General features: G+C 43.1%; 3 protein-coding genes across 10 annotated transcripts in view; 1 reads left to right on the forward strand and 2 right to left on the reverse strand.

Annotated features, from left to right (window-relative positions):
- The window catches only part of LOC124014303 (UHRF1-binding protein 1-like), a 61,714-nt gene extending 50,775 nt beyond the window's left edge, over window positions 1-10,939 (reverse strand). The window contains exon 1 of one of the 8 annotated variants that reach the window (XR_006835002.1): window positions 8,426-8,653. Coding sequence is in view for 5 of the 8 variants with exons in the window: in XM_046329131.1 (XP_046185087.1) it covers window positions 8,426-8,520 (95 nt within the window). In the remaining 3 variants the exon portion in view is untranslated. Of the gene's footprint in view, window positions 1-8,163; window positions 8,657-10,805 lie in introns of those variants that run through there. The other 7 variants (XR_006835001.1, XM_046329134.1, XM_046329131.1 and 4 more) reach the window with 7 other exon arrangements.
- LOC124014304 (cytoskeleton-associated protein 4-like) lies at window positions 10,768-14,074 on the forward strand. Its single transcript, XM_046329137.1, has 2 exons — window positions 10,768-11,250; window positions 12,574-14,074. Exons 1-2 carry the CDS (start codon window positions 10,942-10,944, stop codon window positions 13,798-13,800), a joined length of 1,536 nt encoding a protein of 511 aa, XP_046185093.1. The 5' UTR covers window positions 10,768-10,941; the 3' UTR covers window positions 13,801-14,074.
- A 3,422-nt stretch (window positions 14,075-17,496) lies between these two features.
- On the reverse strand, window positions 17,497-22,883 carry LOC124014305 (inhibitor of nuclear factor kappa-B kinase-interacting protein-like). The gene is made up of 4 exons (XM_046329139.1): window positions 22,223-22,883; window positions 21,935-22,052; window positions 19,815-20,036; window positions 17,497-19,450 (listed from the first exon to the last, which is right to left on the reverse strand). Exons 1-4 carry the CDS (start codon window positions 22,432-22,434, stop codon window positions 18,830-18,832), a joined length of 1,173 nt encoding a protein of 390 aa, XP_046185095.1. The 5' UTR covers window positions 22,435-22,883; the 3' UTR covers window positions 17,497-18,829.
- Window positions 22,884-25,614: the final 2,731 nt, after the last annotated feature.

A 25,614-nucleotide genomic window follows, 5' to 3' on the forward strand; every position in this document is an offset into this window, starting at 1 on the left:
ACTTTTGGCCATGGTCTCCACAGGTTTTGTAATTGGGGCCTGTAAGGCTTACCTTCTCCCTGCCTCCATCAGAGCCATAAATATTACATTGCTCCGGGGCCCTGTGTGTGCGCGTCATTCGGTTGACCACACTGTTCGTTGCTGATGTGTATATTGTCATCGGACCCACAGGAGATCCACCTTTGACTGACTCGATCTAAACAAGGGACGACAGGGTCCCTTTTGTCTGGAGCAACCTTCCTCAGGATACACAGACACACATTTGGGTTATTCTTTGAGGGATAAACCAGTCGCCTGGCAGAATGTATTCAATTCAGTAGTCTCTACAAAGATTGGACGCACAGGCACTTTCTTTCTTCAGATTAAATTAGAAAATCAACTTGATTAGATGAACCTATGATCTAACTGCAGATGATCTGTTTCTGTTCTCACTGGAAATAAACCACTGAAACCTGCTCTGGTGCTGGAGTAATGGCCTTTATTTTATGCGCTCTAAGTACAACACTTGTGTTCAATCTGACAACACAGTCTTCATTGAGTTGGCGTGTGTGCTCCAAACAATGTGTTTATTCTATTAAACATGTGTCCATTATCACAACTAGAGGCCGACCGATTAATCGGAATGGCCGACTAATTAGGGCCGATTTCAAGTCCATAACAATCGGAAATCTGTATTTTTGGGCGCCGATTACATTTTTATTTTATTTTATACCTTTATTTAACTAGTCAAGTCAGTTAAAAACACATTCTTATTTTCAATGACGGCATAGGAACGGAGGGTTAACTGCCTCGTTTAGGGGCAGAAGGACAGATTTTCACCTTGTCAGCTCGGGGGATCCAATCTTGCAACCTTACAGTTAACTAGTCCAACGCAATAACGACCTGCCTCTCTCTCGCTGCACTCCACAAGAAGACTGCCTGTTGTTACGCGAATGCAGTAAGAAGCCGATGTAAGTTGCTAGCTAGCATTAAACTTATCTTATGAAAAAAACATAATCACTAGTTAACGACACATGGTTGATGATATTACTAGATATTATCTAGCGTGTCCTGCGTTGCATATAATCTGACTGAGCATACAAACAAATCTAAGTATCTGACTGAGCGGTGGTAGGCAGAAGCAGGCTCGTAAACATTAATTCAAACAGCACTTTCTTTGCATTTTGCCAGCAGCTCTTTGCTGTGCGTCAAGCATTGCGCTGTTTATGACTTCAAGCCTATCAACTCCCGAGATGAGGCTGGTGTAATCGAAGTGAAATGGCTAGCTAGTTAGCGCGCGCTAATAGCGTTTCAAACGTCACTCGCTCTAAGCCTTCTTGTAGTTGTTCCCCTTGCTCTGCATGGGTAACGCTGCTTCGATGGTGGCTGTTGCCGTTGTGTTGCTGGTTCGAGCCAAAGTAAGAGCGAGGAGAGGGACGGAAGCTATACGGTTACACTGGCAATACTGAAGTGCCTATAAGAACATCCAATAGTCAAAGGTATATGAAATACAAAATGGTAGAGAGAGAAATAGTCCTATAATAACTACAACCTAAAATTTCTTACCTGGGAATATTGAAGACTCATGTTAAAAGGAACCACCAGCTTGTTCTCATGTTCTGAGCAAGGAAATGAAACGTCACCTTTCTTACATAGCACATATTGCACTTTTACTTTCTTCTCCAACACTTTGTTTTTGCATTATTTAAACCAAATTGAACATGTTTCATTATTTATTTGAGGCTAAATTGATTTTATTGATGTATTATATTAAATTAAAATAAGTGTTCATTCAGTATTGTTGTAATTGTCATTATTACAACAACAAAAAAAACAAAAAAAATTGGCCGATTAATCAGTATCGGCTTTTTTGGTCATCCAATAATCGGTATCGGCGTTGAAAAATCATAATCGGTAGACCTCTAATCACAACACTGCCTTCTGTTAGTGTTTTCCTATTGTTTCAGAGTCTATTCCATGAAGTGAACTTGTATCTATTACCTTTTTAGCACTATTGGTTAGAGCCTGTAAGTAAGCATTTCACTGTAAGGTCTAGTACACCTGTTGTATTCGGCGCACGTGACACACAAACTGATTTGATAATGGAGCATCCATTTTGAAAACACTGTCTTAAGTCTTCTAGTTAATTCCTTATATCATGTGTTCCAATTGGTTTCTTGTTCACTATCAAGTACACTAGCATCCATTTTGGATACAATATTTTCTATGAGTTATTGTGGAGAAAATAGGCCTCATTTCTTTATTGCAAATGACGCTCAAGTATTTAAGCTAGTAAAGTAGACCTAACTCCACAAAAGCAGTGTGTAAAACAGTATCCCTTCGAGAAGCAACTCATCCCATTGGTCACTTTTGATTCTTGTGATGCTTTTGACAGAGCCAGTAAATCTGGTTAGCACAAGTAGGTTTGTGAATTAAGGAAAAAAATGAATTCTAAAACTTTTTCCCAAAGCATGTTTCTCACTGTCATTTTTGAAATGTCTTAGATTAAAATAGAATCTTCCTAGCCAGCCCCTTTCCGTCATCTCTCTCCGACTCTGACCCCGTGGTTAGTATTTGTATTTAGCGGCTGTGTGTCAGTGTGTGTAGGTATCCCTCCATCTATCTTCCACCCATCAGTCCAGTCACATTCCTGCACGCATCATCAAGCCGTGCCACAGAGACCACTAGTTGAATCAAAATGTGTTAGTGCTGGGCTAGAACAAAAATGTTCACCAACAGTTAGGGTCCCCTAGGAATGAAATGTTGAGGAGTAACACTGACATACCTTCTCCTCTGTCTGGCAGGCTAAGATATAGAGAGAAAGAGATGGACAGATACAACATTGACACCTGATCATATAATTAATATTTAACAGCACAGGCCAGGGCTCCCAGATGCACTCAATAGTGACTGGACCACACACACACCTCTATGTGTGGGTTTTCTTTAAGGTCACATCAGTGTGTGTGTTGTTTCTGCGTGCACATTTAAGAGTCTCTGTGTGTGTGTGTGTGTGTGTGTGTGTGTGTGTGTGTGTGTGTGTGTGTGTGTGTAACCCCAGACCCTGCTGTGTTTGGCCCTGATCCAGGGCCATGTCGATACCTGAGCCTATTGGTTTAAATGGGGAGAGGGACATCTTTATCAACTCACCCTTGGGACCACCTGAGAGCAGCACACTGTTGGTGGAAACACCTCACACCAGCCACACTCTCATTGTGTGTGTGTGTGTGTGTGTGTTCCCAAAGGCCAATGTTTTGACATACAAGTCCTCGAAGGCAAGAGTCGGCCTTTCTCTCCTGCCTTCAGGCTGTTCTACAATATATATTTATATCTACATGACAGAGAAGCATGGCTGTTCTACATTATATATTTATATCTACATGACAGAGAAGCATGGCTGTTCTACATTATATATTTATATCTACATGACAGAAGCATGGCTGTTCTACATTATATATTTATATCTACATGACAGAGAAGCATGGCTGTTCTACATTTTATATTTATATCTACATGACAGAGAAGCATGGCTGTTCTACATTATATATTTATATCTACATGACAGAGAAGCATGGCTGTTCTACATTATATATTTATATCTACATGACAGAGAAGCATGGCTGTTCTACATTATATATTTATATCTACATGACAGAGAAGCATGGCTGTTCTACATTATATATTTATATCTACATGACAGAGAAGCATGGCTGTTCTACATTTTATATGTATATCTACATGACAGAAGCATGGCTGTTCTACATTATATATTTATATCTACATGACAGAGAAGCATGGCTGTTCTACATTATATATTTATATCTACATGACAGAGAAGCATGGCTGTTCTACATTATATATTTATATCTACATGACAGAGAAGCATGGCTGTTCTACATTACATATTTATATCTACATGACAGAGAAGCATGGCTGTTCTACATTACATATTTATATCTACATGACAGAGAAGCATGGCTGTTCTACATTACATATTTATATCTACATGACAGAGAAGCATGGCTGTTCTACATTACATATTTATATCTACATGACAGAGAAGCATGGCTGTTCTACATTACATATTTATATCTACATGACAGAGAAGCATGGCTGTTCTACATTATATATTTATATCTACATGACAGAGAAGCATGGCTGTTCTACATTACATATTTATATCTACATGACAGAGAAGCATGGCTGTTCTACATTACATATTTATATCTACATGACAGAGAAGCATGGCTGTTCTACATTACATATTTATATCTACATGACAGAGAAGCATGGCTGTTCTACATTACATATTTATATCTACATGACAGAGAAGCATGGCTGTTCTACATTACATATTTATATCTACATGACAGAGAAGCATGGCTGTTCTACATTACATATTTATATCTACATGACAGAGAAGCATGGCTGTTCTACATTACATATTTATATCTACATGACAGAGAAGCATGGCTGTTCTACATTACATATTTATATCTACATGACAGAGAAGCATGGCTGTTCTACATTACATATTTATATCTACATGACAGAGAAGCATGGCTGTTCTACATTACATATTTATATCTACATGACAGAGAAGCATGGCTGTTCTACATTACATATTTATATCTACATGACAGAGAAGCATGGCTGTTCTACATTATATATTTATATCTGAACATTGATATGTTGCACCTCATTGAGTGGAACCCTGGTGAATATGCCCCAAGCATTGACGTTGCTTGACATCACTATAATGAGCAGTGGGTTTTGCTTATTTCAAGCAGGTCTGCTTCGAATGCACAACCAATCACGTAACGACCCACGTAACGAACTGATAATGACATAATTCCCCCGGTCCTGCTGACGCTAACAGTAATGTGCGCACACACACACACAGTCTAATGTTGTAGGACACTAAAGCTTTGTTCACATTGCCAGTTTGAAGTGAGTCAGATCCTATTTTGTTGAATATCTGTTGTTGAATATCTGATTCAAATCTGTTCTTTTTCCTGCAGTCTGAATAGCCAAAAGCACATAAAATTGGTTATTTCAGGCCACATTTCAAACCACCTTCATAGGCGGTTTGAAATCAGATACAAATCTGATTCCTGGCCATGCAACTTGTGTCTGAATGGTCAAATACGATTTATTTGCCTTCAAGTGGTTTTCAAACTTAGCTACTGTCTAGGAACAAGCTACTGTCTAGGAACAAGATATGCCTAATATGTTGACAGAGATATATATATATATTTTTATTTTTTTTAAAGTGGTAGCTCACTAGCTTGTTAATTGTTTACAAACGAGTGAATGTGCTTGAAAGCCAAACAGCTACTGTTACCTAGCTAGCTAGTTGACTGCTGTGGCTAGCCAAAAATGACTCATTTCTCAAGTTGGATCATTAAAAGTGTTCTTCCACTATGATTTTAAACATTCAAATCAACTGGGACATGTCCATGGCAGGCATTGTTGTCACTTTAGATTGATACATAACTTCTAACTGATAAGAAGCACGAACACCACCAATCAGTCTCCTCCACTGCACAGACCCGTCATTACTATGAATACTAGCTTACCCATGTCAGCAAATGTCTTGTCTGAACACACACATCAGATTTGGTCATTTTTAACTTTCTGTTTGGACAGTCAGTATTCCAAAATGGATTTGAAAAACAAAACTGACTTGAGCATTAAAGCCTACAGTGTGAACAAGGCTTAAAATGAAATGGCAGTCATGGGCTGTGTATGTAAAACTTGGCTGTGGCAATTGTTTGTGGGACCATGAAGGGCACAGCAACCACTAGCCATCAAAGCCCCTGCCTTGCCGCATAAATACCAAGGGCTCCACTGGCAATACTGAAAGTCAAGGGCTTTTGTTCACAATGCATTGCTGGCAGGAAGCAATGCATTAAAAAGCCCAATGTACTTTCCTCTTTCTAAAGCTACAACACTTGTTTAACTGCATTGTGTGTGACTATAACAAAGCTTACTGTTCTAGGTCAATCCAAAACAGTTTGCAAGTCATCCCTTCTTATCCAGCCGGTAACATTGGCGGTTCAACGTCTTATCTAAGCATTTATTTTTATAGGAGTTATTATGTGTTGTTTAAAGCCAGTTTTCTTGGAACGACAGGTGGAAGGACGTGAATGCTATTTGATCATTAGTCAGTTGTAGGTAGGTTCAACTGAATGTGATGGTGCAATTTGTTATTACAGAGAAGTTCTCCCCTTAGAATATAATGGTTAAGGATTTCGATGAACTTCCCTCGAGGCACCAACCTGGAACAATAAATAATGCATGTGCCTAGCTGAAAGCTGTCGATAACAATGGGTAAGGACAACTGATTACTGTGTTGCAAACATAGGGACTATATTGTGTAGACTCAGTCTCAGGTGTAGTCTTTTCTCTCCATGACCCGTGAAAAATATTTTACACTTCACTAGCTGATTAAATGTGTCTATTAATCCTTTATCAAATACTTGTGAGAGGAAAAGGTGGCACAAAACTTTGTCTACTACAACAAACAAGGCCTCCATCTTCCCTGCTCAGTCTCCATGGTACTGGCAAACAAACAAAGCATGTGTGTGTATGATGTGTACAGGTGCTTAGTCATCTCTATGCTGTGGAAGGTGCCTTATTATCCCAAGCTGCTAATGCAAGCAAGAGCAGACATACATACAGCCAAGGTGCAAGTAAATACAGTAGAGCAGGGGTGTCAAACTCATTCCATGGAGGGCCGAGTGTCTGCTGATTTTTGGTTAAGAACGAGACAACCAAATGAGGAGTTCCTTACTAATTAGTGATCTTAATTAATCAATCAAGTACAGGGGAGAAGCAAAAACCTGCAGACACTCACCCCGCAGTTGATTGAGTTTGGCAAATGTGCAATAGAGCAGAGTTCTCCAATATCGGTCCTGGGGCCTCTCCAGGTGCACATTTTGTTTTTTGCCCTAGCACTACACTGCCATTCAAATAATCAACTAATCATCAAGCATTGATTAGGACCGAGTTTGGGAAATCATGCAGTAAAGAGTAAAGTTTGTGTGTTCCACTCAGAATGGCTACCGAGTGGTGCAGCTGTCTAAGTCACTACAGACACCCTAATTAGAATCCAGGCTGTATCACAACCTGCTGTGATTAGGAGCCCCATAGGGCTGCGCACAATTAGCCCAGCGTCATCCGGGTTTGGCCGGTGTAGGCTGTCATTGTAAATAAGAATTTGTTAACCGACTTGCCTAGTTAAATAAAATGTAATTAAATTGGCCAAAATGACTTCACTTTACACGATGTGGCAACCTGGTCTCAGAGCATTTCGTATTATTTTGCACAGAAACCCGAGACACAACAATTAGTATGATATGTAACCATACCAAATGTAACTTAAGACAGATGGTTAGTTAAGGCAAAAACTAAGTGGGGTGGTTGGTTGCTCCGTGTGGGCGTATATCGTGAACGTCTAGCAACCCAAAGGTTGTGAGTTTGAATATCATCATGGACAACTTTTGCATTTTACCAACTACTTTTTATACGTTTTGCAAATTCGTAAAATAGTGTTTTGGGAATGCGTAACATAATACGAATTGTAATTTAACATACGAAATGGGTGATGAATAACCAAAAATGATTACATACCATACGAAACGTACAGTAAATTACAGAATAATACAGAATGTTCTGAGACGTGGTTGGGTGTAGTACTAGCTGTCAGTACGTGGCGTGTTTGTCTCTGCCAGAAGCATATGCTGCTAGCTAGCTAACCAGTGTAGTTTACCTGGCTAACTGGCTAGCTGGGCGGCTAATGACAATCAATTACTATTGTAACCTAGCAAATAGAAAACTTGCTATATCTGGCTAAACAATGATTAACGGGAGATAGCTAGCCAGCTAATATTAACGTACTGGTGGAGCCTAGGCTAGGAAGATTAGTTGCGTTAACAATACGCAAGGTTAACCATAACCAGTTATCAAACAAGCCAGCTAGCTAGCTAACTAAACACGACAGACACCGGTTTGTTACGCTAACCAAGTTCAGCTGCGCAAGCATAGTGAGTGCCCCGTCAGTGGCCTCCCGCGCGCTAAGGTACAGCGCTGCTAACGCGCTAGCTTGGTTCCCAAATAAAACCCCTTTGGGAGTTAGTTGTGTTTTGTCTCTCCGCCTGGTTCATATCGATTGACACTGACCTGGAGAGATGTTTGAGGATCTGTTTCTTGATCAGCCCAGCCATGACCACATAAATGATTTATCCCAGCGATGCAGTTCAAATTCTCAATTCCGAGTCAGGGTGCATTTTTTTGTGGTCTTTGTGAGACTAGCCCAGTTCTCGCTCCCTTCCCACGGAGATTTGACAGGGAAAAACAAACCTCCGAGACACAGCTAGCTTGCTTCAGAAGGCAAATAAGCCATTACAACTAATGCTAAAGTCCATCTTTACTGTAACAGCACCTGGAAACACGGCCTGTGCTGTCACGTCTGATGGGCGGGCGGCGACCAAAGTCAAAGATACAAGACTTGCGGGCGGAGCATGGATGACTCAGCATTACGTCAGCATTGTCCCATGTATTGTTTTATTTTAGAAGTGAAACCGTAATTGCCTGTTGTTACTGTGGCAGAGTACATCCGCACGTGGAGATATTTGGCGGTGGGGCAGCTGCGATTTTTTCGCCGACGGGGCTACGGTCTACCTGTGAGTCCAGTTCCAGTCTCCTCTCGAAAGACTGTCATTCAGTGACCTCTGGTGGACAAAGGCAGGGAGAGGGGTCCTGTGTCAGCTGTCATCTATCAAGCCCATCACCTCTCAGGCCCCTCTCCAATGCCAGGACCATCCCTTCCTGGTCTGACACATTAAGCAGAATCTTTTCTTGTTTACCACAGAGAGGATAGCGTCCAAACGACTGACAATTCATTTTTAGGTCAAACTAATACACAATGAACGGTACGCAGTGTCCTTCGCCCCCACGTACATCTGCTATCTATAACACAACACTTCACACACCAAGTTTAAGCTAAAACATTGCACAATGATTATACTAAAATTATGGCATAGCCTAAATTAAAAACTCTGATAATACTTTTATTTCCCTTTTGACCCACATTTTTATTGTATAGACTGTCAGGGGAAATCCAATATATCAAAGTATCAGTTAAACACAAACATCAAGATCCCCGCAACAAAGTGTACAAGCTGTAATGATATGCTAACATTCATTCAGCCATTTTGGCAGTATAGTCATATCAGTGAGTACGTTTACATGCATGGCAATAATTAGATATTAAACTTACTATAGCAATAGGCAGATTATGAAAATGTAATGTAAACACCTTACTCTGCTTACTGTATCTTAATCAGGTAAGGTCAAAATTGAAGTAAGCATATACCGATTAAAACACCCGGTTTTCTGAGCAATCTTTCAAATTATTAGGACATGTAAACACCTTAATCGACGTTCCAGTAATGTATTTGATCTGCGCATGTGCTAGCACCAGCCGAGCAAGGCTCTCTCTATGGCGTGAGTGAAGTGAGTTCGGAACAACTGAATGTATGCGTCTTAGAAGTAGTTTTCACATATAACGTTTCTATGTCCGAACTAAGATTCAAATATGCTTCTCAAAAATAACATCTATGTGATTGCTGATTTTCTGCATTTATCAGAGCTCCATCAGGTGATTTCAGATGTGTCCATATACATAGGATTATTGGGGAAATTGTTATTCTTGCAAAGCAAGTAAACGTTTTAATTTAACTATTATATTAATATGACTAGCCACAATAATCGCTTTATTGTGTGCATCCTGGCGTTGGAGGGGAGCCTGTGAGACGAAGGGCCTGAGATATTATGTTCCACCAGTAGGTGGCAGTATACAGAGGGGCCTGAGAGATGATGGGCCTGAGAGTCTACAGTTCGACTCTATTGGACAACGGCCAAAGTGCTTGGAGTGTCCAAACATCAGATAACTAAATCATCCTGCAACTTTGATCAAACCTTTAAAAACACACGTGAAAACATTTATTTTGTGGCAGATTAATAGAAAACAGAGCGTTTTGTTATCCATTTTATGTAAAATATGCATTTTTTTTTTTATTGCGTGCTAGCTACATGTTATTGAAACTATTCAAATGTCCAACTCTATAGGTTTTCAGTTTGCAATCGGTGACAGCAATCCCATCATGATTTGGAGGGAACATAGCTACATAGCATTGGCTAATGATTAGTTTACGCTGATTAGGAAATAGTATGCCAATAGCCTAATGACTTCGGCACAATGGAAGAAATTGAATATAGGCCTATTTGTTAACATACATTGTTAATGGAAAACTTTTTTTTTTTTACACGATTAGTTGTTCGAAACACTTCCTGATCTGGTATAGCAACATGCCTTGGCTTGAGGGAACTCTAGGAAAGGATGTCGAGGCATACACAATAAGGCTACTCTAGTTGCCACGTATGAAGGGAGGAGCAAATGAGAGGGAAAAAAACTACCCAACAACCCCACCTCTTTACTGTTGGTACAGAGGTGAAACAAATTATATCAGTTGATTTCTGAGATCATTATTTTTCTAGACATGTTTAGGCTATCCTATAAACAGGATTTTGGCTAAAATAAGCAGGGTTTGAAAGACATGAAACATCAATGGGCCTAATTCTATTATTCCAAATAAATAGGCCTAGTTATTTCCACAACTTTATCAGAACTAGTTACTGTGTTTCTGAACTCTTGATTACATAATTCCATAGGCATTGGAGATATAAGGCAAGTACAGCCACCAATTCTTCAGTCAGAAAGTCAGGTCCCACAACAAGAGAGACGCCCCTTTTTTGCATACCTCGACGCGAACGGAGTTCTAGGAAAGCCACATCGCGCTCACTGATACGCTAAATGTACAGTGAAGACAGTACACAGCATCTGTAGAGACCAGCCTCACACTTCCTCGGACCCACTGTTAGAAAGCCACATCAGACATGACTGCGAGACACAGAAACAAGAACAATTTAAGCGAAAAGACTGCTTCACCCACGCAAGATGACGTGGCGAAGAAAAGTCCGAAACCTAGTAATAATGGTAGCTCCTCAATCCAGGGGTCGGGGTCAGGGAGTTGGGTCAAAGTTATAGCTGCTTTATGTTATATCGCATTAGTAGCCGCTGCGGGCTTTGCTGCTATTTATCTACAACAAGTGTTGAAAGAAGTCCATCAAATCAGCAGCAGAAATGAAGAGACCGTACGGGAAAATGCAGAGGTTACGCACAAAGTAGAGAATGTTCTTCAACAGGTAAGCAATTCAATCGATTTAGGACTAGCCATTTAATGACAAGGTCACGAGATAAGGCAGGCTGTTGAAGACCGCACACCAAAAGTAGATAGGATGAACATATAGACTACAGAGAAGAAATGGCTAGAAGAGGGCCATCTCCCCCTCCTCCAAAAGATTGATGAGCTGGCACAAGAAAAGTACAGATGCAATCGATGCTATTCTTTCCTAGAGAGAGAGTACTGACATTGCAACAAAAACGAATCCAGGTTAATGGAAATACTGCATTCTTTATAATAAAAAGGGATGTTATATTTCTATAGAATTGAGGAATGCATTGATATAATGTATGCACATTGCATCCTTACATTTGTATCCAGCTAGCTATGTTACTGCATTAATTAATTCGGTAAATCGGCTATTCCTTCCTTCATCCATTCACTTCTTTTCAAGCCTTCATGTAACTTCACTTACCTTGTCATGCATAAATTGAGATCTCCCAGACCAGTTTGAACTAAACCAGTTTGAACTGGATGCTTACAGTTGTTTATTAAAGCTGCATATGTAGATCTATCCCACAGGCTGAGAAATAGCTGAGTTATGTAATAAAGCAACGTAACCTACTCATGAGTTACTGTAACTAGGTAAACATGGTTTTAAAGCTGCATATGTAGATCTATCCCACAGGCTGAGAAATAGCTGAGTTATGTAATAAAGCAACATAACCTACTCATGAGTTACTGTAACTAGGTAAACGTGGTAAAGAAACCCCTCAGGGAAAAACATTTTCTAAGAACACACATTCAACAAGTAAATCCTGAAACATGCATTGCAGTCTCCTATATGTAAACTTCCTATGTGAGGCTGTGTCAACTATTGTTGTATAAAGCTACAGTATGTGATTAACTGTGTCTTCCACTGCAAGCTATAAAGTCTATTTCAATAACTACCAAGGCAAAAAACGATTTTGTCAGGCAAATGACTGGTCAGGGATAGGCTCTTCCACCCTCTTCCAACTTTCTTGGAATGTATTGTACCTGTGTTTCCAGTACATCCAGTACACAGGTGTGACTATACAGATGTACAGATTTAAACCTGTGTTATACAATTTAATAGTAGTAATAGTGTTAGATAATGTGGCTGTTATATTATTTATGCATACATACAGTATTTATAGTATGGATGTGACCGATTGTAAGAATGTGACCGATTAATAATTAAAGACTAATCAAATAATCATTAAGGCCCTAATTTGTATTGATGACCAAAGGTTGACCTACACTGAGTGTACACAACATTAAGAACACCTCCCTAATATTGAGTTGCCCCCCTGTGGTTGTGTAGGTGGACAACGTGAGGCGTGCTGTAGACGGGTTGGAGTCGGCACTGGGCACCATGCGGGCAGAGCAGGAGGTGGGGAGCCGGGCGGTGAGGAAGAGCGAGGTGGAGACACGGCGGGTGGAGGAGGCTCTTCAGAGGCTCCAGAACGAACTGCTGGTTGACCTGTCAGAAGGCATCAAGGAGGTGAAGGAGGCCAGAGAGCGGGACTTCTCTTCCCTGGAGAAGACGGTGCAGGAGCGCCTGGCTGAGTTGAGTGCCTCCATCGCGGCCAGCGTGACTGAGTTCACCGAGGCCCAGGGTGAGACTCAAAGTCAGCTGGCTGACCTCAAAGCCCGTCTGGATGACATGGAGGACCCGGAGCTGATCAGGCAGGAACTGTCCACCATTGTCGACACCGTCGCCGGGCTCAGCGCCACTAAGCAGGCCACCGATGAGTCTGCCTATTCGCTGAGGGAGCAGATCGCCGCGGTGGGGGTGGAGCTCCAGACCCGTAACCAGGAAATAGCCTCGATGTCACAGGAAGTGGAGGTGGTAAGGTTGCTGGTGCAGGAGACGGCGGGGAGCCTGCGGCAGCAGGTTTCGGGGGCAGAGGCAGGCATCCAGGCGTTGACAGATCAGGACCAGAGCCTGCAGAGCAGCCTGGAGCTGGCCACCGAAGCTCTACACAGTCTGGAGAAGGAACTGCGGGGGGAATCGGCCAGGGCTGAGCAGAGGTCCGACGGTCTGGAGGTCAGACTAAAAGTGTCGGAGGAGGGCGGAGACTCCGTGGCCGCGTCGCTAACAGACCTGACTTCCAAGTTTGAGGTTCTTCTTGCCAAGTACGATTCCCATGAGAGCACGCTCACCGCTCAGGGCACGGCAGCCGAGAAGGCCCGGGCCACTCTACAGGGAGAGCTAGAGGAGCTGAAGGGCAGCCTAGGGGAGCTCCAGTCCAACGTGGTTGCACTGAGTGGCGCTCAGACCAATCTGGCTTCCAAGGACTCTAGCCTGGGCCAGCAAATAGAGGGGCTGGAGCAGAAGCTGGAAGTCTCCAAGTCAACCAGCCATCCCCCACCAGAGCTGGAGAAGCTGAAGAGCACCGTGGATGGCCTGGTGGGGAAAGCTGCCAAGCTGGAGAGCCATGAGAAGGCCATCGAAGCCTTACAGGGGTCACTACAGAAGACCATTAGCTCATTGGAGGCCATGACCAAAGCCTCAGCCGAAGAGCAAGAAGGTGTAAGGGGAGCGTAGGAAGAAGAGAAGGAGGGGGTAGTGTTCAGGAGGGGTAGACTGGGTTGGGTCAATGAGAAATGGGGAACGTGGACTGCTGTGAATTTTAACACAACACTGCACTGTAGTTTTTTGTTATTTTTTTTGAATTTTTTTCTCATTTGAGTTTTTCATTTAGTCAGATTATGTTACGGGTGGTTTCACAAACCCAACTTGCAATATAAGCTCTTGTTCAGGAGCGTGTTATGGTTTACTGATTTGTGTTTTGTTACAAAAATTAAATTGGGCCACCACATTTCTGTGTAGACAAGGCTTTGAATTGATTTACATGTATATTATAAAATCTTCATCGTACATTGTATGTTGCTAACTCACTCCAACCGTCTCCGTGACAGATGCAAGGTAGCCATTTTGTACACCACCACACTTCATCAATCTCACTGGAGGTGAGTATTGAGGTGAAAGGTGAGAGTGGGTCGGTCTGTTTCTTGGAAGATCATTGGATAAAGATCATAGAAAATCCTTCCTGCTCCGGGCAGCCGAGCGGAAATGGAGGAAAACTCGCCTCCCTGCGGACCTGGCATCCTTTCACTCCCTCCTCTCTACATTTTCCTCCTCTGTCTCTGCTGCTAAAGCCACTTTCTACCACTCTAAATTCCAAGCATCTGCCTCTAACCCTAGGAAGCTCTTTGCCACCTTCTCCTCCCTCCTGAATCCTCCTCCCCCTCCCCCCCCCTCCTCCCTCTCTGCAGATGACTTCGTCAACCATTTTGAAAAGAAGGTCGACGACATCCGATCCTCGTTTGCTAAGTCAAACGACACCGCTGGTTCTGCTCACAGTGCCCTACCCTGTGCTCTGACCTCTTTCTCCCCTCTCTCTCCAGATGAAATCTCGCGTCTTGTGACTGCCGGCCGCCCAACAACCTGCCCGCTTGACCCTATCCCCTCCTCTCTTCTCCAGACCATTTCCGGAGACCTTCTCCCTTACCTCACCTCGCTCATCAACTTATCCCTGACCGCTGGCTACGTCCCTTCCGTCTTCAAGAGAGCGAGAGTTGCACCCCTTCTGAAAAAACCTACACTCGATCCCTCCGATGTCAACAACTACAGACCAGTATCCCTTCTTTCTTTTCTCTCCAAAACTCTTGAACGTGCCGTCCTTGGTCAGCTCTCCCGCTATCTCTCTCAGAATGACCTTCTTGATCCAAATCAGTCAGGTTTCAAGACTAGTCATTCAACTGAGACTGCTCTTCTCTGTATCACGGAGGCGCTCCGCACCGCTAAAGCTAACTCTCTCTCCTCTGCTCTCATCCTTCTAGACCTATCGGCTGCCTTCGATACTGTGAACCATCAGATACTCCTCTCCACCCTCTCCGAGTTGGGCATCTCCGGCGTGGCCCACGCTTGGATTGCGTCCTACCTGACAGGTCGCTCCTACCAGGTGGCGTGGCGAGAAACTGTCTCCTCACCATGCGCTCTCACCACTGGTGTCCCCCAGGGCTCTGTTCTAGGCCCTCTCCTATTCTCGCTATACACCAAGTCACTTGGCTCTGTCATAACCTCACATGGTCTCTCCTATCATTGCTATGCAGACGACACACAATTAATCTTCTCCTTTCCCCCTTCTGATGACCAGGTGGCGAATCGCATCTCTGCATGTCTGGCAGGCATATCAGTGTGGATGACGGATCACCACCTCAAGCTGAACTTCGGCAAGACGGAGCTGCTCTTCCTCCCGGGGAAGGACTGCCCGTTCCATGATCTCGCCATCACGGTTGACAACTCCATTGTGTCCTCCTCCCAGAGCGCTAAGAACCTTGGCGTGATCCTGGACAACACCCTGTCGTTCTCAACTAACATCAAGGCGGTGGCCCGTTCCTGTAGGTTCATGCTCTACAACATCCGCAGAGTACGACCCTGCCTCACACAGGAAGCGGCACAGGTCCTAATCCAGGCACTTGTCATCTCCCGTCTGGATTACTGCAACTCGCTGTTGGCTGGGCTCCCTGCCTGTGCCATTAAACCCCTACAACTCATCCAGAACGCCGCAGCCCGTCTGGTGTTCAACCTTCCCAAGTTCTCTCACATCACCCCGCTCCTCCGCTCTCTCCACTGGCTTCCAGTTGAAGCTCGCATCCGCTACAAGACCATGGTGCTTGCCTACGGAGCTGTGAGGGGAACGGCACCTCAGTACCTCCAGGCTCTGATCAGGCCCTACACCCAAATAAGGGCACTGCGTTCATCCACCTCTGGCCTGCTCGCCTCCCTACCACTGAGGAAGTACAGTTCCCGCTCAGCCCAGTCAAAACTGTTCGCTGCTCTGGCTCCCCAATGGTGGAACAAACTCCCTCACGACGCCAGGACAGCGGAGTCAATCACCACCTTCCGGAGACACCTGAAACCCCACCTCTTTAAGGAATACCTAGGATAGGATAAAGTAATCCTTCTCACCCCCCCCCTTAAAATATGTAGATGCACTATTGTAAAGTGGCTGTTCCACTGGATGTCATAAGGTGAATGCACCAATTTGTAAGTCGCTCTGGATAAGAGCGTCTGCTAAATGACTTAAATGTAAATGTAAATGATACAGGCTACAAGGTTAAAGCACTCCCAGTTCATTTAAAGGCTCACTCTAGGTCTGTGCTCCAAATGGCTCTCTATCCCCTATATAGTGCACTACTTTTGCCCAGGGACCATATGGCTCTAGTAAAAGTAGTGTACTACAGTGAGCTCCAAAAGTTTTGGGACATCAACTCTTGTTGTTGTTTTGGCTCTGTACTCCTGCACTTTGGATTTGAAATGATACAGTGACTGAGGTTAAAGTGCAGACTGTCAGCATTAATATGAGGGTATTTTCACCCATATTGAGTGAACAGTTTGGAAATTACAGCACTGCTTGACATAGTACCATTATTGTAATGGTGAGAGGTAGGGATGTTTGGGGAGTATGATATTTGTGCCTCTTTCTCACTCATCATTATTCACGATTCATTCAGGACTATCCGTAATCATGGAAGCATCCATTCATTTTTATTGTGGACAAAATAATCTGACAAGCAAAACAAACAGCAAATGCATCCAACAAATATGTAGTCACTTAATTGATGTAGTCAATGTGTGCTATGAATATGGGATCAAATACTAAACTTTTTACTACTTGAATACACATAAGTGAATTTGTCCCAATACTTTTGGTCCCCTAAAATGGGGGGGGGGTGTATATGAACAAAAAGTGTTGTAATGTCTAAACGGTTCACCCAATTTTGATGAAAACACCCTCAAATTAAAGCTGACAGTCTGCACGTTATACCATTTCAAATCCAAAGTGCAGGGGTACAGAGCCAAAACAACAACAATGCCACTGTCCCAATACTAATGGAGCTCACCGTATATAGGGAATGGGATGCCATTTGACATATAACCTGGCGCTTCAGACTGACTATATAAGTGGACTTAACAGTCTGTGATGCTTATTGGAATAGTTAATTAGGAAACACTGCTGGGACAGTCAAGTGAGCATTTATTGAAAGTAATTACTTTTCATCTGAAGAGGGAAGGAGATTGCTTGAGGCTAATTCAATCATTTCCTGATAGGCCACTTATAACCTGATTTGAGCCCTCACACACACACAAACCTTCCATTCAACAGGTGCCATTTCCTCAACATGAACAAGGAAACACAAAAACATGTATATGGAATACAGAGTACACACAAACTTCAAATTGACAATTTATTAAGCACATCCCTCTCACACGAAGAACAATATATCCAAGTCCTTAAAACACCATCTCTGCAGTGTCCTAACACCACTACAATGGGGTTGTGACAGTTTGAAGGAATGGAGACAGTAAATGCATGTGGTGTGATCTGTACATGTAATTAGCTCTAGTTAAAACACGATCTCTGCAGTGTCCTAACACCACTACAATGGGGTTGTGACAGTTTCAAGGAATGGAGACAGTAAATGCATGTGGTGTGATCTGTACATGTAATTAGCTCTAGTTAAAACAGTGGTATGGTGTCCACACTCTTTACCCAAAGACCAGCTGCAACCAGCTGCAATAAACTCCTGGTGACAGACTGCACACCCTGGTGTAAACACAGGCAAAGCTACATTGCCTTGCGGCTGCAGCATTCAGTATTCTATTTTAGGTCCCTATACCTTTAAACCAGACTCATTTTGATTCATGGCAGAGAGATGTAAAAACTAGCAGGACTAGCTAGCCATGTGAAACCCCAGGGCATGTATTCAGCACTGTGAAATATTGAGAACATTGCAGGTAGAATGTATAGCGCTGACATCATTCCTTATTGGACAGAACAGAATCATATTGTAGCATAACATTCCTCCTGAACAGGCCCCTTAGCCTGAGAATACATACACTTGTGCAGGTCACACAGGGGTCAAGCAGTGTTGTTACAACCCGCCCACTGGCCAGACTGACAACTGAGGGGGAAACTGTTCAAGAGACTGCTCACATTCCAAAACTGTGGACCAGCAAGACCTCCCATTCGCCATGATTGATGCCAGTTCTCTCAAAAAATAACATTCCAGTCTCCTAGGACACAGGTTGGCATTTATTGGGATGACTCATGTACTGGAGGCAGCTCTGCAGGGTTGTCACTAGCTGGCACAGCCATAACATCTGATTTTAAACCTAACCTAAACCACACTGCTAACATTATCCCTAACCTAAACCACACTACTAACCTTATCCCTAACCCTAAACTTAAATGAATTCCAACAAGCACATTTTTGTTTTCCTGAATTTTGACGCTATATAGAGAAATTGACTTTGCCACTGGCCTTTCTAGTGTTCCTCTGTGGGTTCCACCATATTGCTCACATTAATCAAGATCTCTGGGGGGAGGGGATCCAGAAGTACCTGTTGCAAGGGCTAGGTGGGGTCGACCATGGGTGTACAGTAAGATCAGCAAACTCGGATTTCAGATTCTCAAAAATGCCATTTATTGTAAGGGAATGATTGGTGACAAGCTGAAAGTTTGCCATTTACTCTGTAGATCTATAGCATATAGAAAAGCACTCATTCACAGCTCTCCTTCCAGTGTCTGAGGGAGGGCTTCAATCATGTTGACTTTCTGCAGAAGCATCTCTCCTCCCACTACGGGCATCTCAGGCTCAACTATCTGACTCAACTGCTGTGTCACAACTCCTAGGTCCTCCTCCACAGCGCTGAGGTTAGAGAACGTCTGCCGTAGCTCTGCGATGTCCTCCTCCCTCCTGGTCAGATCCTCGGCCAGACGGCCGATCCTCAGGGTCAGCTCATCCACCTGCGGAGCCAGCGCCCCGAAGTCCCGCTTGATGGCCGCCACCTTGGGCTTGAGGTCCCCGGCGAAGGTCACCGTGCGGACCAATCGGGCGCGGCCGCTTTCCAGCTCCCTCAGGCGCTCCGAGATCTGCCGGTCGTTGGCGAACAGTTCAGGTAGGCGGCGTTTGAGCTGCTCCAGGGCTTGGGCGTTGCGCTCCGTGGCACCCTTGAGGTCCTGGATGCGGTCGATGCTGCCGGCCAGCAGGTCGCCGATACGTTTGACCATGCTGCGTTCGGCCTGGGCGGCCCGCTCCTCCAGCTCCCGTACCTTCTCCAGGAGAGACTCCACCTCCGACTGGAGCCCATCCATCCGACGCACGTCTGTCCTCACCGACGCCACCTAGGAGATGGAGGAAGAGGAGAGGAGGAAGATGATTAATGGGCAAAGCCTTACATTAACGGTCTTTCTATTCTAATGCCACAGTTCTGTTCAACAAGTTGCCTCTGGTTTTGAGAGACTTCAACCTTTACATACTTGGAATATAAAGTTATTGGTATTATTACATGTAACTACATAGTACAGTACTATGTAACTACTTTAAAACATACTATTTCCAGCTTATTACAATACAGTGATTGTTCCAGGAATCTTATCTGCAGTTCCTGTGTAATTGCCTGAGTTATTACCAAAGTAGTTGAGGGCATTAAATGGCTTAAATCATTTAAAATAAAAAAGCACAGTAAAGCATAGGTTGCTGCCAAACCTTAGTGTTGACATCCTTAGTGATGGCAGAGGTCCGTCCCTCGATTTGTCCCACAGCCTCGGTCAGTGCTGCCACGCTGTCCTGGAGCAGGCCACGTTTCTCCGTTAGGCCGGACGCCCAGTCCTTCAGCTGGCTTACATCCCGCTCCAGGGCCTCCAAGTGGGGCAGGAGACCACCAGGCTGCCTCTCTAGATGCTCCAACAGTCTCTGGACACCCTCACACTACGCCAGGAAACAGGTGGACAGACAGAACAGGGCGGCCATTTTAGAAAAGAGCTTTACATAGGAAAAGACTGAGCAGCTAGACCATGCAGTCATAGGCCGGTAGATAGGATGCATTGAAAAACATGCAGGGAGACTCTCTATAAGTTACACACAAAGCTGATGTTTGGTGAAAATAAATAGAGCACATAAATGGGTAACAACACTAAGATATTTGAGATGGGTTTTAATTTATTAGATATGCAAGATAGGAGAGAGAAGACATTTTTTTTTGCAATAGATTTAACCAAATTTGAAAATGTAAAAGATTCAGAGAAACACTAATAAGGCGCATTTATTAGAAATGCAATACTGGCATAACTGTCAAACTCATTCAAATATAAAATGTGTATTAAAAAATGTATACAAACTCAACATTTGAGTATATTGGAGTACCGGTCACAATTGTTCTCCTTTCAGACACCAACAAGGCAACAATAATATCCTTTACAGATTACAGGAGCAGTGTTTGGGTGCAAACGCTACATTCAGTTGCTGACTTTCAGCAGCCAGTGCAGATAACATTGATTGGTTCCCATATGAGATAGTAGCATGTTTGTGAAACAAGAACTTAAAACCTATTGATGAAACGTATCGCTAAACTTTAGCAATAGCAAGTTAAAATGCACAAATCACACAACGTAGCAATGGTTTAACTATGTGAGGATTTAACAGCAGTTTTAAAACAAATGGAATGACAGGACCACTCCTTCCCATGGTTTACACACGGAGGTCATCATTATGCACCCCTTAGGGTGGCTCATCCTGCTCTGGGTCCTTGACCTTTCACCCCTCCCTCTCTGGCGTCCCAGAATTGTCCTGGTTGTCCTGTTGTTCCTCCCCCCTGCTGAGCTGTCCCAGCGTCTCCTTGACAACGGCCAACTCATTCCTCATCTTGAGGATGCTGTTGTGGGCCGTCAGGGCTTTAAGCATGCTGTCCTCTGTCCCAAACACATGCAGGGTGAGCTCCTCCAGCCTTCGCTCCGCCGTCCCCAGGTCCCCCCCCCAGCCTCAGAATGGATCGCACTGCCTCCTCCACAGCCGGGAGGTGAGCCTCGCACTGCTGGGCCCGGGGGATGTGCGCTTGGCATCCTCGTCCTCGGTGTGGCCCATGGTGCGTGTGTTCCGCCGGGTGCTGTCCTCCAGCCTCTCGTTCAGCGCCCGGGCCCTCTGCACGGCCCCGTTCACCCGGTCCGTGGCTCCAGCGTGCTCCTCACGTGACTATCTTCAGAGAGGCCAGGTCAGAGGTCACCGAGGCCAGGCCCGTCTGCCACGTCTCAGTCACATTAAAGAAGCGGGCGTTGACTCTTTGGAGATCGCGAGAGGCGGAGTTCTCGTCGTCCTGCATCGCCATGACGACGGCATGAAGCGAGGAGAGGTCACCTTCGAGGCGCGTCGCCAGGGAGAAGGTGGAGAGAGCCCCCTGCAGGTCGTCCTCGGAGGCGGCGAGCTGCAGCCGCAACACAAAACAGGGATCGCTGTTTCTGGGGGGCTCTGGGATCCTCAGTACTCTCCCTCACACTCAATACAATCATACAAGTACAAATCCATGCACACATTCAGTTAAAAGATGTGTATTACAATTCTAATGTGATTTAATCACAGAATTCAATTCAACTGGATAGGCTATACAATCCAAGACGCAAGAATAACTGCAGCAATAAATACATGAATAATGCAGACATGTCTGCAGGGGCTAAATAATAAGGGGGAGGGGCCTACATTGTGACAAGCAAGACAATGACAGTACCAATCCACACAATGACATAAACACATAACAAAGCATAGACTTCTCTGCATAATGTTTTTGTGTCCTGTTCTTCACATGAGAGAGATGGGTAGACAGAAACAAAACATACCTTCTTGGACACCTTGATGACTTCCTCCTCCATTTCAAGGAGACTTGCAGTCTTCCCAGACAGTAGTTTGTACTTTTCTTCCACGTCGAAGAATCTTGCATTCTGCTGCAATACAAACCTGTAATGTATGGGGGAAAATAAAGTCATGAATAGGCCACCTCAAACATAAAATTATTAATTTCCTCTTGTTTGGCCGAGATGAAAGTAAATAGGAATTATCCATAAGCACACGGGCCTTTATAAGTAAATATTTGCCTTATGCAAATGAATAGGCTTACTTTTACTTACCATGTAAGCACTATGCAAACTATCAGTGACAGTAGACAAGTTATCGTTTTCACATCCAGGGAGGACGGCGAGGAGCTTTTACGTTCAGCCAAGCTATTTCCTTCCGTAGATTTTGCTTCATTTTCGGAAGTGTACTTTGAAGTTTCAACCGGTTCGTCATTTAGTTTCTGAGCCGTGGTCTTCTTCCTTTGCTTCACTTCATTACTTGGCATTTTTGTAGCCTGCAGCAAAGTTTCGGCTTGCAGCTTCCTTTTGCCTACTTGAAAAGGAATTGATTCAAAGTAGCAAATGCGACTGCAAGCGACAATGGCCCACAGCTCTAGAAGTTTCGCAGCAGACTAGAGCAAGAAACTCCATCCAAATTCAAGTTAAATGTATTAGTTCAAATGTGAATATAATTTAGAATATTTAGGTATTTCAGATAATCAAATAAACCTTACAAGCATTCTACTTGCCCAAGCATAGAAACAAGTCTACATATCCCGTAAAGAAATCGACCTCTTAAACGAATCTTGGAATTTGGGGGAAAAGAGCAAAATGCGTCAGCCAGCCACGTCGACCGCTGACGCCTGAAAATATTACAACGTGCCGCCCGCTATATGATGAGTAGGCCTAGGCAAAGTTCCCCAATAGACCGTTTGAGGAAACATGAAAAACGGTGATATTTCAAGTTTGTAAAAGCTAATTGGTATTAATGCGAATAAATGATGACACAGAAAAATCTCAAATAGAGTAGAAGCACAGTTATGAGCGCACTTCATTCATGCAAAGGAACACAACATCTGTGGTGGAAAAAGTACTCAAATATCAAACTTGAGTAAAAGTAAAGATGCCTTAATAGAAAATGAATCAAGTAAAAGTGAAAGTCACCCAGTAAAATACTACTTGAGTAAAAGTCTAAAGGGATTTGTTTTTATATATACTTACAGAAAATGAAAGAGCACAGTTATGAGCGCACTTCATTCATGCAAAGGAACACAAAAGTAAATATAATTGCTGAAATATGTTAAAAGTAAAAGTATGAATAATTTCTTATTCCTTATCTCAAGCCAACCAGAAGGCACAATTCTCTTGTTTTTATTTATTTATGGATAGCCAGGGGCACACTCCAACACTCAGACATCTTTAAAAAATAAAGCATTTGTGTTTAGTGAGTCTGTCAGATCAGAGGCAATGGGGATGACAAGGGATGTTCTCTTGATAAGTGTGTGAATTGGACCATTTCCCTGTGCTGCTTAGCATTGAAAATGTGACGAGTACTTTTGGGTGTCAGGGAAAATGTATGGAGTAAAGAGTACACCGTTTTCTTAAGTAGTGAAGTAAAAGTTGTCAAAAATATAAATAGTAAAGTACATATATTTTTAAAAACGACTTAAGTAATACTTTAAAGTATTTTTTACTTAAGTACTTTACACCACTGCAAAAAAAAAATACCCACAAAAAAGGGGGGTAGCCAAACATTTAGTTTATTTGGCCTTGAGCAAATTACATTTCACAATTTACATACAGTGCCTTAAAATTGATTCAACTAATATTTGTGTTACTGGCTGACACACAATACACCATCATGTCAAAGTGGAATTATGTTTTTGGAAATGTTTTAAATTAATAAAAAATGAAAAGCTGAAAAGTATTGAGTCAATAAGTATTCAACCCCTTTGTTTTTGCAGAGTAAACATTTGCTTAACAAGTCACATAATAAGTTGCATTGACTCCCTCTGTGTGCAATAATAGTGGTTACCATGATGTTTGAATGATTACCTCATCTCTGTACCCCACACATACTATTATCTGGAAGGTCCCTCAGTCGAGCACAGATTCAACCAAAGACCAGGGAGGTTTTCCAATGCCTCGCAAAGAAGGGCACCTATTGGTGGATGGGTAAAAAAGTTTTTTAAAGCAGACATTGAATATGCCTTTGAGCATGGTGAAGTTATTAATTACACTTTGGATGGTGTATCAATATACCCAGTCACTACAAAGATCCAGGCATCCTTCCTAACTCAGTTGACAGGAAGGAAACTGCTTAGTGATTTCATCATTAGGCCAATGGTGACCTTAAAACAGTTACAGAGTTTAATGGCTGTGATAGGATAAAACTGAGGATGGATCAACAACATTGCAGTTATTCCACAATACTAACCTAATTGAAACAGTGAGAAGGAAACCTGTACAGTATAAAACATATTCCAAAACATGCATCCTGTTTGCAACAAAGCACAAACGTAATAATGCTAAAAATGTGGCAAAGTAGCTTTTTGTCATGAATACAAAGTGTTATGTTTGGGGCAAATCCAATACAACACATTCCTGAGTACCACTCTGTCAAGCATAGTGACGGCTGCATCATGTTATGTTTATGCTTTTAATCGTTAATCAGGAGAGGAGTTGCTTACCAAGAAGACAGTGAATGTTCCTGAGTGGCCAAGTTACAGTTGTGACTTAAAACTGCCTGAAAATCTATGGCTAAAAATGGTTGCCTAGCAATGATCAACAACCAATTTAACAGCGCTTGAAGAATTTTAAAAATAATAATGGGCAAATGTCACACAATACAGGTGTGGGAAGCTCTTAAGAGACGTACCCATAAAGACTCACAGCTGTTATTGCTGCTAATGGTGATTCTAACATGTATTGAGGGGTTGAATACGTATTTAATATAGATTCCCGAGTGGCACAGCAGTCTAAGGCACTGCATCTCAGTGCAAGAGGCACCACTACAGTCCCTGGTTAGAATCCAGGCTGTATCACATCCAGCCGTGTTTGGGAGTCCCATAGGGCTGTGCACAATTGGCCCAGTGTCGTCTGGGTTTGGCCAGAGTAGGCTTTCATTGTAGCCCCAACTGTTCAAAAGCTAGAGCCAAATTTGCAGGATAAAAACTGAAAACACTCAAGTTGTCACTACCTCTAAATTGCACACAGAGGTTTCTCATGCGCAGAAAAACAAGATATGAGAAATGATGTATTCTTAAACAGAATTATGACAAGTTTACAAGGCCCCGGATGTTGTGAGGCCCCAGGCAAAAGCCTGAGTTGCCTAATGGTAAGTCTGCCACTGGGGACATGCAAGTGCAGTATATTTTTTATTCTAAAGCAACGTTTCTTATACACAGCAGCTAACAATGATACACACTTGATTACACAAATGTAATGAATCTCTAAAGAACTCATGTCCATAGATGTATTTGTTGGTAAACAATGACATTCGCTTCAGGTGCTGTTCTATAGATGTACATTCAAGCAACACTTTTTTTTATACTTGCAGGTTCGAATAAAAATACACAAAAAGTAACTAAATCTTTCCATAATTTACATTTTTTTGGGCATGTGCACATGTATCCTAATTCTTTGGATTACAGTAGAAAGAGATTGAACAAAAGCCCTGGTTGGTC

Source organism: Oncorhynchus gorbuscha, linkage group LG25 (genome assembly GCF_021184085.1).
Source record: "Oncorhynchus gorbuscha isolate QuinsamMale2020 ecotype Even-year linkage group LG25, OgorEven_v1.0, whole genome shotgun sequence".
NCBI classification, from domain to species: domain Eukaryota; kingdom Metazoa; phylum Chordata; class Actinopteri; order Salmoniformes; family Salmonidae; genus Oncorhynchus; species Oncorhynchus gorbuscha.

Bases quoted from the DNA above. Each gene is read 5' to 3' on its own strand.
- LOC124014305 (XM_046329139.1), bottom strand. From the start codon at position 22,434: ATGCCAAGTAATGAAGTGAAGCAAAGGAAGAAGACCACGGCTCAGAAA. The intron at 22,053-22,222 runs GTAAGTAAAAGT...CATACATTACAG, and splicing joins GTTTGCATAGTGCTTACATG to GTTTGTATTGCAGCAGAATG. The intron at 19,451-19,814 runs GTTTGGCAGCAA...TCCATCTCCTAG, and splicing joins CTAAGGATGTCAACACTAAG to GTGGCGTCGGTGAGGACAGA.
- LOC124014304 (XM_046329137.1), top strand. From the start codon at position 10,942: ATGACTGCGAGACACAGAAACAAGAACAATTTAAGCGAAAAGACTGCT. The intron at 11,251-12,573 runs GTAAGCAATTCA...GTGGTTGTGTAG, and splicing joins TAGAGAATGTTCTTCAACAG to GTGGACAACGTGAGGCGTGC.